The sequence below is a fragment of the Chiloscyllium punctatum genome, chromosome 22 (assembly GCF_047496795.1).
Source record: "Chiloscyllium punctatum isolate Juve2018m chromosome 22, sChiPun1.3, whole genome shotgun sequence".
Taxonomy (NCBI): domain Eukaryota; kingdom Metazoa; phylum Chordata; class Chondrichthyes; order Orectolobiformes; family Hemiscylliidae; genus Chiloscyllium; species Chiloscyllium punctatum.
This window is the reverse complement of record NC_092760.1, coordinates 22,226,039-22,243,537: the sequence shown is the minus strand read 5'-3', so window position 1 is coordinate 22,243,537 and position 17,499 is coordinate 22,226,039. Positions and strand designations below refer to the sequence as shown.

At 39.6% G+C, this 17,499-nt stretch overlaps 1 protein-coding gene across 1 annotated transcript in view; it reads right to left on the bottom strand.

Moving 5' to 3' along the window:
* LOC140493878 (mucin-6-like) overlaps nt 1-17,499 on the bottom strand; it is a 385,697-nt gene that overhangs the window by 185,468 nt on the left and 182,730 nt on the right. Inside the window, exons 11-14 of the mRNA XM_072592872.1 lie at nt 9,108-9,212; nt 8,453-8,557; nt 3,959-4,031; nt 495-632 (exon numbers count right to left, since the gene is read on the bottom strand). Coding sequence (XP_072448973.1) covers nt 495-632; nt 3,959-4,031; nt 8,453-8,557; nt 9,108-9,212 — 421 coding nt within the window. The remainder of the gene's footprint in view (nt 1-494; nt 633-3,958; nt 4,032-8,452; nt 8,558-9,107; nt 9,213-17,499) is intronic.

The following is a 17,499-nucleotide window of genomic DNA, read 5'->3' as shown; positions in this document are numbered from 1 at the left end:
AATCTATTATCTTCACAATGTTGTATACCCAAACACCACTCTCACTTCCTTCAGTCCCTCCTTCCTCTAATGCCACTGAGCAACATTTTCTCTTTGTTCCTCACTTCAAGACTCATTTTGCTCTAAGCTCACAATAATGGAGTCCTTACAGCTCTATATCAAAGTAGTACCCCTTTATTAAACAGCAATTCAATCTCATTTTCTATTCCTCCTTAATCAAAATTAGCACCTTTCTATCTCTATTCCTCTAAACCCCATCAAATATTATGTCAATCACATTACTCCAGAAGTTAAATCGACCCCACCTGTTCTTACTTTCACTGTGTAATACTTTTTGCCATTCCCAAACAAAAGCTCTGCCTCACAACTTCAACCACATTTCAATCCCTGGGTCCCTACTGAGTAGCATTGCTGAAATAACTCCATACTGAGCAAAATTCCTTTCCTTGTAATGTCAATATTAAAATACTCAACAGTATAATCTCCAAACTTACCATGAGTGGTTGTGGCAAAGTTCTCATCAACAATAATATACAACTGTAAAAACGGATGAGTTTGAATTTGCATCTCCAGGCCAAAACTGGATTTCACCTGGATGTAGCTGGAAGACTGCCTGTAAATTTTAATGTTCTCTGAAAAAAAAATTGATTATATAATTAATAAATTCATTGATAAATAAATAACTTACTTAAATAACTTACTCTAATTACTGAATTAAAACTAAAATATGACCACTTAGATTTCACTCTAAAGGAAGTAATATTATTTGGGTACTGGAGAAATGGTTTTATTTAATTAATTATATCTTCAGCACCTTTGTGAGTGAACATGTGTTTTATCAGTGCAACTTTGAAATTTGAATCATTAAGTCATATGGCATAGAAAAGGCCAATTGACCTACCATATTTATGCTGATTAAAAACATTAACTATACTAATCCCATTTACCTGCACCTAGTCCATAGCCTACAACATCCTGAGATTTTAAGTCCTCATTTAGATGCTTTTTAAATATTGCAAGAAAACCTGGCTCCAACACCCTCTCAGGCAGCAGGTTCAGTATTTCAACCAGCTTCTAGATGAAAAAACATTCTCATATCTCTAGACCACTTACTCATCTCCTTAAAGTTATGCCGTCTAGTCTTAGACATAGAAAGGATTCTTATGATCTACTCTGTCTAAACCTCTCATAATTTTGTATATCCTCCTTCAGCCTCCTCTGCTCCAAGGAAAACAAAACCAGCCTATCCAGTCTTCCGTCATAACTGAGACTGTTTAACCCAGGCAACATCCTATCTGTTTCGAGTTTGCACATTCTCCCGTGTCTGAGTGGGCTTCTTCCAGGTGTTCTAGTTTCCTCCCACAATCCAAAAATATGCAGGTTAGGTGAATTGCCCATTGTGTACAGAGATGTGCGGGCTAGGTTGGCCAGCCATGGGAAATGCAGGTATACAGGGATATGGCTGGGATGCTCTTCAGAGGATCAGTGTGGACTTGATGGGCCAAACTGTAGGGATTCGATGGATCCTGGATTCTTCTCAAGCCTCTCTAGTGCAATCATATCCTTCTGATAGTGTGGTGACCAGAATTGCACACAATATTCCATCTGTGCCCTAACCAATGTTTATAAAGTTGGTTTATAACTTTCAGAAATCTATGGACTTGACACCAAGGTGCCTTGGTTCCTTAATAGTCCCTGAAGATCTACCATTCATTGAGAATGTCAGACCTCCCAAAATGCATACTTCTCAGAATTAAATTCCATTTTCCATACCTCTGATTAATGTAAAAATTGATCAATATCAGATTGTAGCTTAAGACCAGTTCTTCTCAACTTCACCACCAATGTTAATGTCATCTGCAAACTTATTAATTAAACCTTCAACATTGACATCCAAATACATAATGTAGATAACAAACAGCAGGGCCCCCAACTGCAATCCCTGTATTACATTGCTGGCTACAGATTTCCAATTACAAAAATACCTCTCCACCATAACCCTTTGCCTCCTGCATGGAAGCCAATTTTGGATCCAATTTGCCAACTTGCCTTGGATCCCTTGGCTGACTAAGTAGGGTTTTTGAAAAAGATGACTATATATATTGATCAAGATTGTGCACTTGATGTGAAACACATGGACTTCACTGAGGCCTTTGGTAAGGTCCCATATGGAAAGCTGGTCCAAAAGATAACAGCCCATGGGATCAAAGATAAGTTGGATCCAAAACTGGCTTCCAGATAAAACGCAAAGAGTGATTATGGAGGGTTGCTTTTGTAATTGGAAGCCTGTGACCCAAAATTCTTCCTCATCTATAAAAAGCTCAATCTTCAGCAGCAATTCCCTTCCAACAATTAAAAAGAGATTCAATTTTTCCAGCAATTTCAAAGTTTGTTTAGTTTTCTTGCTGTTTGATAAGAGAAAGCAAGAAAATACTGTAAATGTAGAACTGCCATAATGTAAGTCAAACAACATTACAGAAGCTCTAGGGTGGTATTCTTTTCTTCCTTAATTTTCAGTCCATTAAAGTGCAGAAGAAAATCTAGAGATATCTAAACATAATTAAAATTCTTCATTCTGCCATCTCTAGAGGATTAGAAAAAGAAAAATAGAAATCTTTTAACGAAGAACAGCAGTAAACCCTCAGCTGTGAAATGATACCATTGCAGAAAAAAAAAACTCCAGCCCAATCTTTCACTGTACTTTGCTATTCCACCATATTAGGAAGCTGTTACTTGACATTTCATGTGGTTGGTTGGGGATAGATGAGCAGGAGGGAGGAGAGAAGACAGTCATCATGCAGGCATCCTCTCAACTGCTAATAACTATGTTTTGTTTTGGTCCAGCAAACTGGTTTAAGTCTCCTGAATCGTTTACTTTTAGTATTTACCATCATTCACAGATCTGTTACATCTGCTTCCTCACTGCAATACACTATGGGGGTGAGTTTGCAGAGGATAACTGTTTGTCCATCACGACTTCAGTAAGAATATGGGAAAACAAATTGTAAAATGGTTCCTCTCTTTTTCTAGAATAGATGCAAATAGATCATACTGCATCAAAATACTGTTTCTCCCTCAGACATTGGCTACCAAGCTTGCTGAGGTTCTATTTAAACTTCAGCTGTCAAGCATCCACAGTACCTTTGTCTTTTTTTCTGAGCTTTACCATGGCTCTTCTATTAAGGCTATAATAGAGAAGTGAAGCAGTACAGATCAGCTGCTGCATATGGTAACACAATGGAAACAGTACCAAGTGCATCTATGCGAACATCCCGTGCCCAGGATCATTGAGGGACGCAGGCCGCTGGTGATTGTTGATGGGATGGAAGTCACAGCATAAGGGTTGTGGTGAAGGAGGGCTCAGGAGTCAGGCACCATATACCTTTCAATGAGAGAACACACCCATGCATCCAGGCCCCACCGAAAGACAAAAAGCAACCCTCAAACGGTTTAGTTTTCAGCTTGCCACATAATGAGTCTGCTTCTGGTTAAACATCTACAGCAAGAGGATGAGGTTCTGAAATTGCCCACTTAGGGGCCTCAATCGCTGTAAGAGTATGGCACCCAGATTTAACTGGGGCAAAGGCAGGAACATGACAGATTTTCCACCCACCACCTTCTGGTCTGACTAAGTGCATCCTCCACCTAACTCAACATGAAGGAGAGCATTGAGATATACTCAGATTTTCCGCATTAACCAACAATGATGTCAAGTATATCAACTTGTTTCTCTGTGGTAATGTTGGACTAAGCATGTGTTTGATCATAATATAAAAGCACTGACTGAAATTCAAAACAAGTATCTATCGTGATACTACTTAGCTTGATCATTGCATGCTGTGGATAAAGATGTAGATCCAATTTATCCAAAATTAGATCTACAATGTCAGTTTAAAACACATATACTATACGGAGATCAATCAGACTCTAAACAATTTCAACAGAAAGTTTATTTTACCATTTTGATAGGGTAACTTCATGATCTTATTGTTGACTTCTATTGTGTCTTGCTTTGAAATTATGATTTTTGTCTGTGGAAAATAATAGAACAACCAAATAATACAATTTGGAAGATTATCTTCAAGTGATATATTTAAATGCAACATAACATTGACATTGACTGAATACATGACCTACGAAACCAAACATGGAGTTTACACTGAACACAATTGTTCTACTACACCTCACCAATATATAATGTCACCAAAACTAAAGGAAATAAAACTGCAGATACATTAATAATAATAACACATAATTAGATGCAAAATGTTTGACTTGCTGAAGGTATCAAACTGACATTGTGGATCAGTTGACTCTTTAAGAAACTGCCCCAGTTTAATGTTCATGGAAATAAAAATAATATGACTTCTAGACAGCCAATCCACAAAGTCAGTTTTATTCTCAGGTAGCAAGATGAAAACCCACCCTTATGAAATAAACAGAGCAAAGGAAGAATGGATTATTATAAGGCAGCCACTACAGAGATTAGTGATACACAAAATGCTTAAATTACCACAGATGCTGAAAATCTTAAACAAAAGTAGTAAAATTTGGAATCAGTCAGCAGATTACATGGAATTTTCCAAATGGAATTCTTCATCATAACCTAACAGTAAGCTTCTTAGATACCAATCATGTATGACCTGTTTAATCTTTTTAATATTTTATTTGATCATTTTATCAGTTGCAGTGGTACAATGATCTGTTCATTTCATGATAAATTCAGTTCTTTTTGGCAAAATATAATGATTGCTTAAGTCTTAGTTTTCACAATTTAGATAAATACTTTGGAATGATTTTTGTGACAAGAGTAAAGAGGTTATGCTTTAGCTTTTTTAAATTTTGTGGGACTTGGGCATTGCTGGCTGGCCAGCATTGATAGCCCATCCTTATCTACCCTTGAGAAGGTGGTGGTGAGCTGCCTTCTTGAATCGCTGCAGACAACTTGCTGTGGGTTGACTCACAATGCCAGTAGGGAGGGAATTTCAGGATTTTGACTTAATGACTGTGAAGGAACGGCGGTATATTTCCAAGTCAGGGGAGTGAATGGTTTGGAGAACTTGCAGATGGTGGTGTTCCCAAGTACCTGCGGGCCTTGTCCTTCTAGCTGGAATGGTCGTGAGTTTGGAAGGTGCTGTCTAAGGTTCTTTGGTGAATTTCTGCAGTGCATCTTGTAGATAATACACACTGAATACTGTATGCACAGTGTAGATATCCTTATTCAAGGAATTTGCAAGAAATTCAGAGAAACTTTATAGACTATTGCCTGGAATGAGAAGATTGAATCAGCTGACTTGAATCCACTGGTGTTTAGAAGAGTAAGAGGCAACATCACTGAAACAGATAAGATCCTAAAGGAATTTGATAGTATTTTTCTTGCGAGAGAATATAGAACTGGGGTTCACTGTTTAAAAATAAGGGGTTGCCCATTTAAGACAGAGTTAAAGAAATATTTTTTCTCTTAGTGTCAAGAAACCCTCTTTGAAACCCTCTGTTACCACCTCTTTTTGAGACAGTCTTTAAATATTTTCAAGGCACAGGTAAGAGGATTCTTGATAAACCGAGGTATGTGAAAGGTTCTTGGACGTAAGTTGGAATTTTGAGTAATCAGATCAGCCATGGTCTTACTGAATGGCAGAACAGGCTTGAGAGGGTGGGTGGCCTATTCATGCTCTGTATGTTCATATTAATGAAAATTAATCACAGTCACGTGCATCACTTATAACTAGAGGAAAGTCATCTGTTATTGTACAAACCCAAACAGATAAAGGAAATTGCTCACTGGTCTGCAAGTGTAACTGCAATGTTGAGTGATCAAAAAGAACTAGGTGGTTTGTCATTTGTTATCTATAAGTGAAGGTTAAAACATAGTAAACAGGATTAATAAGCTCTATTTAAACTTCATGCTCCAAAAATACAAAGTCTGCTTCAATTAATGTAAGCAATCAGCATAAGATCACATTTCAAGACATATTTGACCTTGAAAAATGAAAAAACAGTAGTCGACTCCTCTGAGTCACTTTCAAATATATAACTGAGCTGATGTTTACAAATCCAGAAGGTTCAGTAAATTGGCTAGTTATTGCAGAGGAAATCTTTATTGAATATATCACATACATTTATTGGCACACTTTATTGATTACTTTTTGTAGTAAATAAGAACAAAGGCAGAAGAAACAGCTGTAAATTAAGCGATGACAGCTAACATCAATCTGGAAGAAATCAGAACAGTACTGAAAGAAATACAAACCAGCAAGGCAGTAAAATCAGATTAGATATTCGTACTGAGTAAGACAGGAAGAATGATGATATTTTCATCGTGATCATGATATTTCAGATGATATCGAGCTATGTAGTGGAGATGATGGGAACATGGCTTGAATATCTGAAGATCTGGAGAAAAGCACTTGAAGTCAGGAATATGACCATCAATTTGGCCCTGAGAAAGGAAAGCAAAGTGAATGTGTAGAGGCTGTGTGGAAAGATTTGAATATACAAGTACCTGTGAGCTATAGTTGGAGAAGGGCAATTTCTGAAGAGCAATTAGGACTTGAAAATGATTGACCATACCTCACTCACAAATTAAAAGGAGTATGGAAATTAAACAATGTGGTTGGAGTAACTGAAGAAATGCAGTGGAGTGTTATGCGATAGAAAAGTGTGATACTGATAGGAAGAAAACTTGAAGACAATTCTGCTATTGGTCTTGTTATGTAGTGCAAAAGCTATAGGGCAACATTAAGGGAAGAATAACAATTAGATTTTAATAAGACAAAGATGTTGAGAAGGATGGGTGAAACTATGAGGAAAAGCAAAATCAGGAACTAATATAGCAGGGGTCAGTGAAGACTGTGTAAACATCAAAGAAAGTAGAGATTGAAATAGTATGATAAACTTTTATGGAGTGAAAGAGAAAATGTGGTGAGGCGAGTATTGGAGACTGGACTGCTAGATAAGAAAGAGATGTCAGCCTAAGATCAGATGGAAAGATGCAGTATTGAGAAATCTAAATATAATTGGATTAGAAAAGGAATTGTGATCAAATTGAAGAGTTTGAGAAGGGTGGTCAACCAATATTATGGCAATCCCAAAATGGAAAAAGACAAAAGATACAGGAGAGGATAGCAGGTTATCTAGTTATAAAATATAAACTTATTTGAGAACTTTGTATTCTGCAGAGCTTTGGGGGTAGACTTTCATGCCCCTGCCGATGTCAGAATGAAGATGAGTGACTTCTACAAAGAGCTGCCAGGATCTGACTCCAGCATCCTGCCTTCATTGCCATTTTCAGCAACTTTTCACAGTACAGGATAAAGACACATCGAGTACTAAGCCCAAGGACTCCAATATTTGCTGGCTCAATTGTAACGGTGGCATTTTACATGGCCCACAATTGCGATCGAGTCAAGATGACTTCTAAAAGAAACATGGTTCAAAGCACAATAGAGTCATAATGAACCTTATGGGAGCATCATAACAATGGATCATAACCCTGGATTACTTGCAGAATACTGAACTTTCAATTACAATGTTTTTTTTTAAAAGAGAGCATATAGCAAACATATGACTGCAAATGTAGATCCAGTGGCATCTGGCAAAGTACTGTGTAAAACCTATTGAGTGCCACACCTGCAGAATCTCAAGGAACATCCGAAAATAGACTTAAAAGGAAGAGATAATGAGGTGCCCCACCCTATTTCAGACCAACATAAAGTTATCTCCTGTGGATTACATTTCAAACTGGAGGCATGTCTGCATTTAAACCTTCCATAAGTATGAAAAAGAGAGGATTAAGAAACAACCCTAACGCATTCTCTGCGTGTAATAATGGGCTGATGTACGACCATGGACTACATTGTGCTATGAAGGTCACTGCTTGAGGACAACCATTAAAAAAGGCATTGAATAAATAAAAAGCTGATATGTAAAAAGCGATTGTGAGCTGTTACAACACTGAAGATAGGTCCAACAGTGCAGTACAATTATATACTTTATTATGTTTGATAACCGCTAAAAATAGTGATTCTATGGATTCAATCAAAAATGAAATGTAAAATTGAGCAAACTGTTTTCGACACAGTGAGAGACAACAGTTTACAGGGAGGACTTGACTAATCTATGTCAAATAGGTAACAATAATTTAATTTTTCCTGACTCGGTACTCTCTGTTGTATGATGTTGTGCTGTACCAGGGTAGAAGCACATTATATTTAATGAGATATCTGAAACCATGCAACTGGCTACAATGTGCAGCAACTGGAGAGCACTGAAAAGAGGTCTCTGCAGTAGCTTGAACCAGATGCAAATGTAGATTAAATCAGAATGTTACATTATAGTGATTTATTTTTACTTTGGAAGAAAAATAGGAAAGCTTATTTGCTTGTAAGACATTTTTGCTTTTAATTAGGAATAATTGCCGGGGCATTCACAAAACCCAGTATGTGACACTCACCTGATTGGTAGCATAGATGATGCCTGTCAGTTGTGTTTCTGAATGTCTAACACCACATTTGTCAAACACTGCTTCGATGGTGCCAGAATCGAGCATCTTAACACTCTGCAGCACAAAAAAAAAGCAATTAGTAACTCATTACCAAATTGATAAAATGGTTTAAAACTAGCTTTCTTCCAACATTATTATAAGCAATTCTTTATATGGTCCATTAACTAAATTAACTCAAAAACTCTCATTTTAAATGTACTGTAGCTGCTCTATTGCATTAATAGATTCTGGAATTTCTCACTGAAGATCACTTTTATGGAATGACTTTTATTAAAATGTAGATTCTCAGATAAATCAAAGTTCTCATTACAAGTTAGGTTCTTTCAGATATCTCTTGCTTGGAAAAGAAAACTGCACAGGTTGAAATCCTGATCATGTGTAGTACTGTGTATTCCACCATAAAATAACTTGCAAAATAAGATTATATCACAAAAACATAAAAGAAATACAGTACTTCAAGACCTTTCTCAGCAGAAAATTATTCTAAAACATTGAGTTGAAATGTTGTATATACATAAATACCAAAATTCAGAATAATTTCTAAAATAAGTTGTTTTAAAATATAGAAAAAATACAAAAAAATGTAAGTACTGTAAGTACTCACCTTATGAAGTTTTAATTGATCAAGCTCCACATTGTGGTAGAAACTTGTCGATGCAGGCAGAACTACCTGCAATGACCAGGCTCGGCCACTAGGTGGAGCCCAGGACTTCAGTGCAAGTGTGAAATGGAGATTTTAAAGAAAATGAGGGCGGTATCAGGAGCAGGAGGGTGGTGGTATGGGCAGTGGAAAAGAAGGAGTGAGGGCCAGGGCAGGAGCAGGGATCAGAGGATGGGCAAGTTTGATTCTTAACTATCCCATGAAAGAATAAAGGAAATAAATCATTAATCTCAAATATCACCTTCATCTCTAAATTGTCCACTCTTTAACACTTTAATAATAAACTTAGAAACATAATTATTGTTCCTGTTCAGTATTCTTGACATAGTCCTTTAGTTTTTCTGTGGGGCAGTCTTGGTGAGGTGCACCCACCCCCAACCCCAACTAGATTCAGCTCTGGGCACCACATCTCACAAAAGATAGTCTTGGAGAGAATGCATCACAGATTCAACAGATTAATACCAAGGATTAGGAGTTTAAATTATGTTAATAGCTCAAATAAGTATAGTTTTTATTTACTGGAATTTAGATGTTGGTGTTAAAAAGATAATTTGATTGGCAATAAATACAGATAAAGCTATTCCTTCTGATGGACAGCACAGTGGCTCAGTGGTTAGCACTACTGTTTCACAGCACCAGGGTCCCAGGTTCAACTCCAGCCTCTGGTGACTGTCTGTGTGGAGTTTGCATATTCTCCTTGTGGCTGTGTGAGTTTTCTCCCACCGCTACAAAGATGTGCAGGTTAGGTGATTTGGCTATGCTAAATTGCCCATAGTGTTAAGTACATTAGTCAGAGGTAAATAGGACTGGTTGGCTGAAGGACCTGTTTTCACACTTAGGGAATCTAATCTAATAATTTGTGAAAGAAAATAGGAGGTGCTTATTTACACAAAGGGATCTGGAGTTCATTCCTGGAAAGAGCTGCGGATGCTTTTGTAATAGGGAAATAGATTTTCACTTGATACGGGATACAGAGTGCAAAGAAAAAATAGAGTTAAGCTACAGATCAGCCATGTTCAATCTGAATAACAAATCAAGTTCAAGGGATTTGAAAGGCTTCCTTATGCTACTAATTTCCCTTCGTGCTTCCATTTTGTAAACAAAACAGGATCTTGTCAACTCAAGTTATTCAAAGTGAATTAATTTTATTTGAGTATATTGCAAGTAACAGTTCAGGAACTTAGTGAGCAGAACAGTGACCAGCAGCTACAGTGATGTCCGTGGCACACTAGTTAAAAATAGTAAATGTCAATATCCATTGATTCTCTCTTGGTAGTCATCCTCACTGCTTCTGTTCAGGAATTTAAATAGCATGAAAAAAAGCAAATATCTCTTGTCAATATGACCAAGACTATTTCAATCTGGTCTACAATGAGTCTTAATATCTCCACTGATTAAATTTAAGACCTTCACAAATCAAAAATGACAGTGTCGATTCTTGAATAAAAGATCAATACAATAGTTCACTGGAGGTGGAAGGTAGGGGAGAAGTATGAGATTTATCCTGTTTAAGAAAAGTACTGCAAAGGTATTATGATCATGGTTTTGAGTAAAATCTGTAGTCAATGAATTACAAGGGGTAGGTCCACCTGTTTAGTTGTGAAAACCTTGAGATATTTGCCATTTTTCAATCCTTTTTCTGCTCAACGTGCTGGAATGAGGACCAAGTTAAAAATCACACAACACCACGTTATAGTCCAACAGATTAATTGGCAGCATTAGCTTTCGGCGCGCTGCTCCTTCATCAGGTGGTTGTGCACCTGATGAAGGAGCAGCGCTCCGAAAGCTAATGCTGCCAATTAACCCTGTTGGACTATAACCTGGTGTTGTGAGAGTTTTAACTTTGTATACCCCAGTCCAACACCGGCACCTCCAAAGCGCGATGAGGACCATCTAATTAAATTTTTAAAATTACAATAATAATGTACCTTAGGCCGAAAAGCATATTAAATTAGTATTAGAAATACAGGACTGATTATTTCTTTTTTTTGGTTAAGTGTCAGTTTTGTTGAGTTTCCTGGATGGTTTCTTGTTCTAAGGGCAAGCAAGGTTTCTTCCCATACCATACTAAGCTCATTAACTATCTACACTGTCTCTACCTAGCACCACTCTACCACTTGTCATTCTCAGAACAACTTGTTATTTACTAAATATCTACCAAAAGATTGGCATCCCTGGCACCCACTCCATCTTAAAAGAAACCACTGTGCAGCCAGCCAAACTTTGGCATTTTAGCACTGCCCCTTGTAATTGCAAAGTAGGCACAAAGCGATGTTGCCCCCAGCACATGGTCAACATGGCTGACACTTGGTCGCACATTTAACTATATTTCCTTACTTTAGTCGCTATCTAACCAGCAGGCTACACAACTAACCTGTCAATATACTACTTCCCATCATTTTTTATTTACTAGTGGGATGTGGATATTGTTGGATGGCCAGTATTTATTGCCTGTCCTTAGTTCCTCTTGAGAAGGTGATGATGAGCTACCTTTTTGGTCCACTGCAAACCATTGTTCAAGGATACACCCACAGTGCCATTAGGGAGGGAATTCCAAGATTTTCACCTAGCAACAGTGAAGGAATGACGATATATTTCCAAGTCAGGACAGTCAGTGGCTTGGAGGGCAACAAGCAGGTTCCCATGTTTGTATCTGCTATAGTAGTTGTGGGTTTTGAAGGTGCTGTCTAAGGATCTTTGGTGGGTGCCTGCACTGCATTCTGTAGATAGCACATACTACGACTGCTGACTATCAGCATGGAGGGAGCAGATGATTGTGGACATGATGATAATCAAGTGAGATGCTTTGTTCTTGATAGTGTCAAACTTCTAAACACACTCTCTAAGTCGCCAGTGTTCTCTGTAGCCTTGCATTTTGTCATTACCCAGTAAGGGAATACCCCTCATACAGGTAATCAGACAATTCCAAGAGTGAGCTTTTATTTATAGCCAGCAAAAACAAATGCAAACAAAATAAATCAAGGTGCAGTTTACCCCAACAATGCAACCAAATACTGCTAAACTGACCAATGATTATTTTACAGTCCATGATGGCCTGCTGCACCAAAACTCTCATCTATTGATTGTAACCAGGTGACCTGCCAGGTCCTGTCTGGTTTATAGTGCCTGATGCAGCTGAGCCCTGTCACTCAAGGACAGCTTCATCCTTTAGCTCCTCTCACTTCCTTTAGGTCAAAGCAGTGGCCCGGAGAACCCACATGCATCCCAGTGACATCTGTCTTTTTGTGGGATATGTGGAACACTCCTTGCTCCAGTCCTATTCTGATCCCTCCACACAACTCTTTCTCCAGTCCATCGATGACATCATCAATACTGATTCTTTCTCTCATCTGGAATTGGAAAATTCTGTCACCTTCGCTCCCAATTTTCATCATTCTCTCACTTTCACCCAGTCTACCTCTGACTCTTCCTTTCTCATAGTTGACATCAGTGTTTCCATTTCTGGGGACAGCTGGCCACTGATAACCATTACAAATGGTTACCTGGACTAAACAGCCTCACACCCTGCTTCCTGTACTGACCCCTCTATTCTATTCTCCCAGTTTCTCTGTATCGCATCTGTTCCATTGATACCATCTCCATGTCTATCTTTTTCCTCAATTGAGAATTGAGGGGACTCCGCTTTCAGAACATCATAAGCTGCCATTTCTGCCACCTCCAGTAGGACGCAACCACCAGACTAATATTCCCCTGCCTTCCCTTATCAGGATTTCGCAGGGACTGTTGCATTCTGGGACACTCCTGCTCCTGCTCCACTCCCAATAGCTCCCCAATCGAAGAAGTAGAACTGCATTTTCATCAGCTATATCTCTGAATCAGTTCCCTCTTGAATATATCTGATAAACTGCCCCAACATCTTCCTGTGGTAGAGAATTCCAAAGTTTCACAACTCTGAGTGAAGAAATTCTCCTCATCTCAGTCCTGAATGGCTTAGCTCTTGCTCTGGACTTTCCCAACACTGGGAACATTCTTCCCATATCTAGCCTGTCTAGTGCCATCAGGATTTTATATGTTTTCAATACTACCCCACCTCATTCTTCTAAATTCCTGCAAATACAAGCCCAGTCAATCCTGTCATTTCTCGTATGTCCGTCCTGCCATCCCCAGAATCAATCTGGTGAACCTTCACTGGACTCCTTTAACAGCAAAAATGTCCTTCCTCAGACAAAAAGACCAAAACTGCATACAATACTCAAGGTGTGGCCATAACAAGGCTCTGTATAACTGCAGCAAGACATTCTTACTCCGATATTCAAATTCTATCACTAGGAAGGAGTGCATACCATTAGCTTTCCAAACCACCTGCTGCATGCCAACCTACAGCAACTGTTCCTCCATGACACCCAGGTCTCGTTGCACCTCATCTTTTCCTAAATTGCCACCATTCAGATAATAATCTTCCTGTTTTTATGACCAAAGTGGACAACCTCACATTTATCCACATCATAGTGCATTTGCCAAGTATTTGCCCACTCAGTCAGTCTGTCCAAGTCACCCTGCAGCCTCCTCACAGCACACTGCCACCCAGCTTAGTGTCATCTGCAAATTTTGAGATATTGCATTTAATTCCTTCGTCCAAATCATAATGTACATTGTGTACAGCTGAAGTCCCAGCACTGAACCCTCTGGTACCTTACTCGTCACTGCTTGCCACTCTGAAAAGGACCCGTTTATTCCATATCTCTACTTCCTGTCTTCCAACCAGTTTCCTATCCACATTGCTGTGTTACCTCTGATACCATTCTCCTTACTAACCTCTTGTATGGAACCTTGTCACAAGCCTTTTGAAAGTCCAAATACACAAAATTTACTGATTCACATTATCTACTCTACTAGCCACATGCTTAAAATGTTCTAGAAGAATTGTCAAGCATAATTTCCTTTTAGTGAATCCATGCAAACTAGGAACAATTCTATCATTGCTTTCCAAATGCTCAGTTATTACATCCTAAATGACTGACTCCAGCATTTTCCTCACCACCGGTGTCAGGCTAACCGGCCTACAATTCCCCAATTTCTCTTTCCTTTTTTAAGAAACATAAGGAGTAAAACAAGTTCTGAGCTCTCAGAACAGCACGTGCTACAGATCAGGATGCCTGCACCTCCACACAGTGGAACATATAGCACCCTGATAATGAGGATCAAGTCTCCATCATGCATTCAGCTTCGGCAGGGGCACCAACTTGTTAAAGGTGCCAGCTGAGTGAAAAATGCAAAACATTAAAGAGGGAGTACCAGAAACACTCCAACCCCATTTATTCCCAGATCCACATCAACTGTGAAGTTTATCACTGAATTCAATAGAATCCATTATAACACAAATCACAGATGGTGAAGTATGTGTCTCTGCCTCCGACAAGCACCTTTGCAAGTTTCACACATTATGGTTGCTTTTGGCCAGCATTCACCTCTAGTTAAGTCAATGCTGCTAACTTCTGCACCTTTGAAATACGAATGTTCAATTTTCAAGGACCAATGACATGGTGCAAACTGCCTTTTGCCTGTATTTGAACCCTAAAGATTTTCAGTCTGCATGCATTGCAAATGCATAATTAAATGATTGCAAATTAAATGTAGCTATAATTTGCAGAAGTCTACTTTACATATTTGCCCTTTTGTGATACTGGTGTAGTAATAAATGTAGGTTCTTACACTGACACTGACTCCACCCACTTTGACCATTGCCCTAGCCATTTTACAGTTGCAGTTAGCATCGACTGAACAGCAAGCAATCATAAGGAATGCAATTCTCAAGGGGCACCTTCAGCACTGGGCTCCACCTATTCACCAGGCACCCCCCTCCCCCTCTCCCCCCCCCCCCTCGAAATTCAATGTCTCTTTTTTCATTTATTCAGGGGATGTGAACATCAATGGCGAGACCAGCATTTATTGTCTATCTCTAATTGCTCAGAGGTTAGTTAAGAGTTGACCATATTTCTCTGGGTCTGGAATCACATGAAGGCCAGACCAAGTCGGATGATAGTTTCCTTCTCTAAAGGACATCAGTGAACCAGACGTTTTTTTCCAAACAATCAAGAATGCTTTCATGGTCATCACTAGAACCTTAATTCAAGATCTCTATTGAATTCAAATTTCACCATAACATGATTTGAACGCAGGTCCCCAGAATGTATCCTATGTCTGGATTAATAGGTTCATACAGTCATACAGCACAGAAACAGACCCTTCAGTCCAACATATCCACACTGACCAGACATCCCCATCTGACCTACGCCCATTTACCAGCATTACCCTCTGTATTCATATACCTATTCAGATGCCTTTTAAATGTTGTAATTGTATCAGCCTCTACCTTTTCCTCTGGCAGCTGATTCCATACATGCACCATCCTCTTAATGAAAACATTGTCCCTGAGGTCCTTAAGATTTTTTCCTCTCACTTTAAACACATGCCCACTAGCTTTGGGCTCCGCCATCCTTGTATGTTCACCTTATTCATGCCCCTCATGATTTTATAAACCTCTATATGGTCACCCTTCAGCCTCCAATGCTCCAGCCGAACTCAAACCCTCAAGTCCTGGCAACATCCTTGTAAGTTGTTTCTGCATCCTCTCAGGTTTAACAACATCTTTCCTATGGAAGGCAGCATGGTTGCTCAGTGGAAAGCAATGCTGCCTCACAGCACCTAGAACCCAGGTTCGATTCCAGCCTCAGGCGACAGTTTGTGTGGAGTTTGCACATTCTCCCCATGCCTGGGTTCTTTGGCTTCCTCCCACAATTCAAAGATGTGCAAGTTAGATGGATTGATCATGCGAAATTACCCATAGTGTTCAGGGGTGCATTAGCCATGGGAAATGCAGAGTTACAGCAAAAGGGTAGAGGTCTGTGTGGGATGCTCTTCAGACAGCCAGCATGAACTTGTTGAGTTGAATGACCTGTCTCCACACAGTACAGATTCTTTTAAAAAAAAGTGACCAGCATTGTACCAGTGTCCTATACAGCCACAGGATCCCAACTCCTATATTCAATGTTCTAACCAACGAAGGCAATCAAGCCAAATGACTTCTTCACTACCCTGTCTACCCATGACTCCACTTCCAAGGAACTATGCTCCAGCACCTCTAGGTCTCTTTCTTTGACAACTCTCCCCAAGGAGAAAGTGAGGACTGCAGATGCAAGCAAGTCAGAGTTGAAAAGTATAGCGCTTGAAAAGCACAGCCTGTCAGGCAGCATCCCCAAGGCCCGATCATTAACTGTATAAATCCTGCCCTAGTTTGTCTTACCAAAATGCATCACCTGACATTTATCTAAATGAAACTACCACTAAACCACTGTCTCCTCTTCTACCTTGTCTTATCCTGCCAATTTCTACCTAAATCTTTGTGCAAACCCACCACATTAAACCTTGCCTCCCACTATCCTCCTTGACCCTTAGCCCCTACACTGCAATTTAATGATGTCCACTCTACTCCTCCATTCTTCTCTTGCGGAGGCCATTTTCCTGGTCCATGCCAATAAGCTCCCTCGGCCCCCCGACAACAACATACCATACCCTCTGATGCTGTCTGCACACCCCCTTTACACTCTGATTTTCTGGTGGCACTGTGGTTAGCACTGCTGCCTCACAGCAGCAGGAACTCAGGTTCGATTCCAGCCTCAGGCGACAGTTTGTGTGGAGTTTGCACATTCTCTCCATGTCTTTATGAGTTTCCTCCGGATGCTCTGATTTCCTCCCATAGTCCAAATGATGTGCAGGTTAGGTGAGTTGGCTAAGCTAAATTGCCCATAGTGTTCAGGGATGTGTAGGTTAGGTACATTAGTCAGGGGAAATGTTGAGTAATAGGGTAGGAGGATGGATTTGGGTGGGATATTCTTCGGAGGGTCGGTGTGGATTTATTGGGCCTTAATGGCCTGTTTCCACACTGTAGGGATTCTATGATCATCGCCTTTGTCTCAACCTCAACATGTATCTCTGCTGCACTCACCCTCAGTCTTGATTATTCGACACTCTTTTGACAATGAGTCCCCAATGTTCTTATACTCCCCCATTAACCCTCCTTAATGATCAATGCAAGAACTGCAAGGACTAAATTCACTCCAGACCTCTGACAAACCTCAACTAGCAAAGCCTAGACATGAATGATCACACCCCTGACCACTGTCTTTGTAGGTCCCTCATTAATTATTCATGATTGCACTAACTACTCGTGATGAACCTAAAGAATTGACTGTTGCCCACTTCCTGGACTGTAGTCAGACATATCCCCTGACCAGCTAATCAGACAACTGCCCAGAGTCAAACTCCTAGACTGTGTTGCTCACTAACAATAGTAAGAATATCTGACTGAATGCAC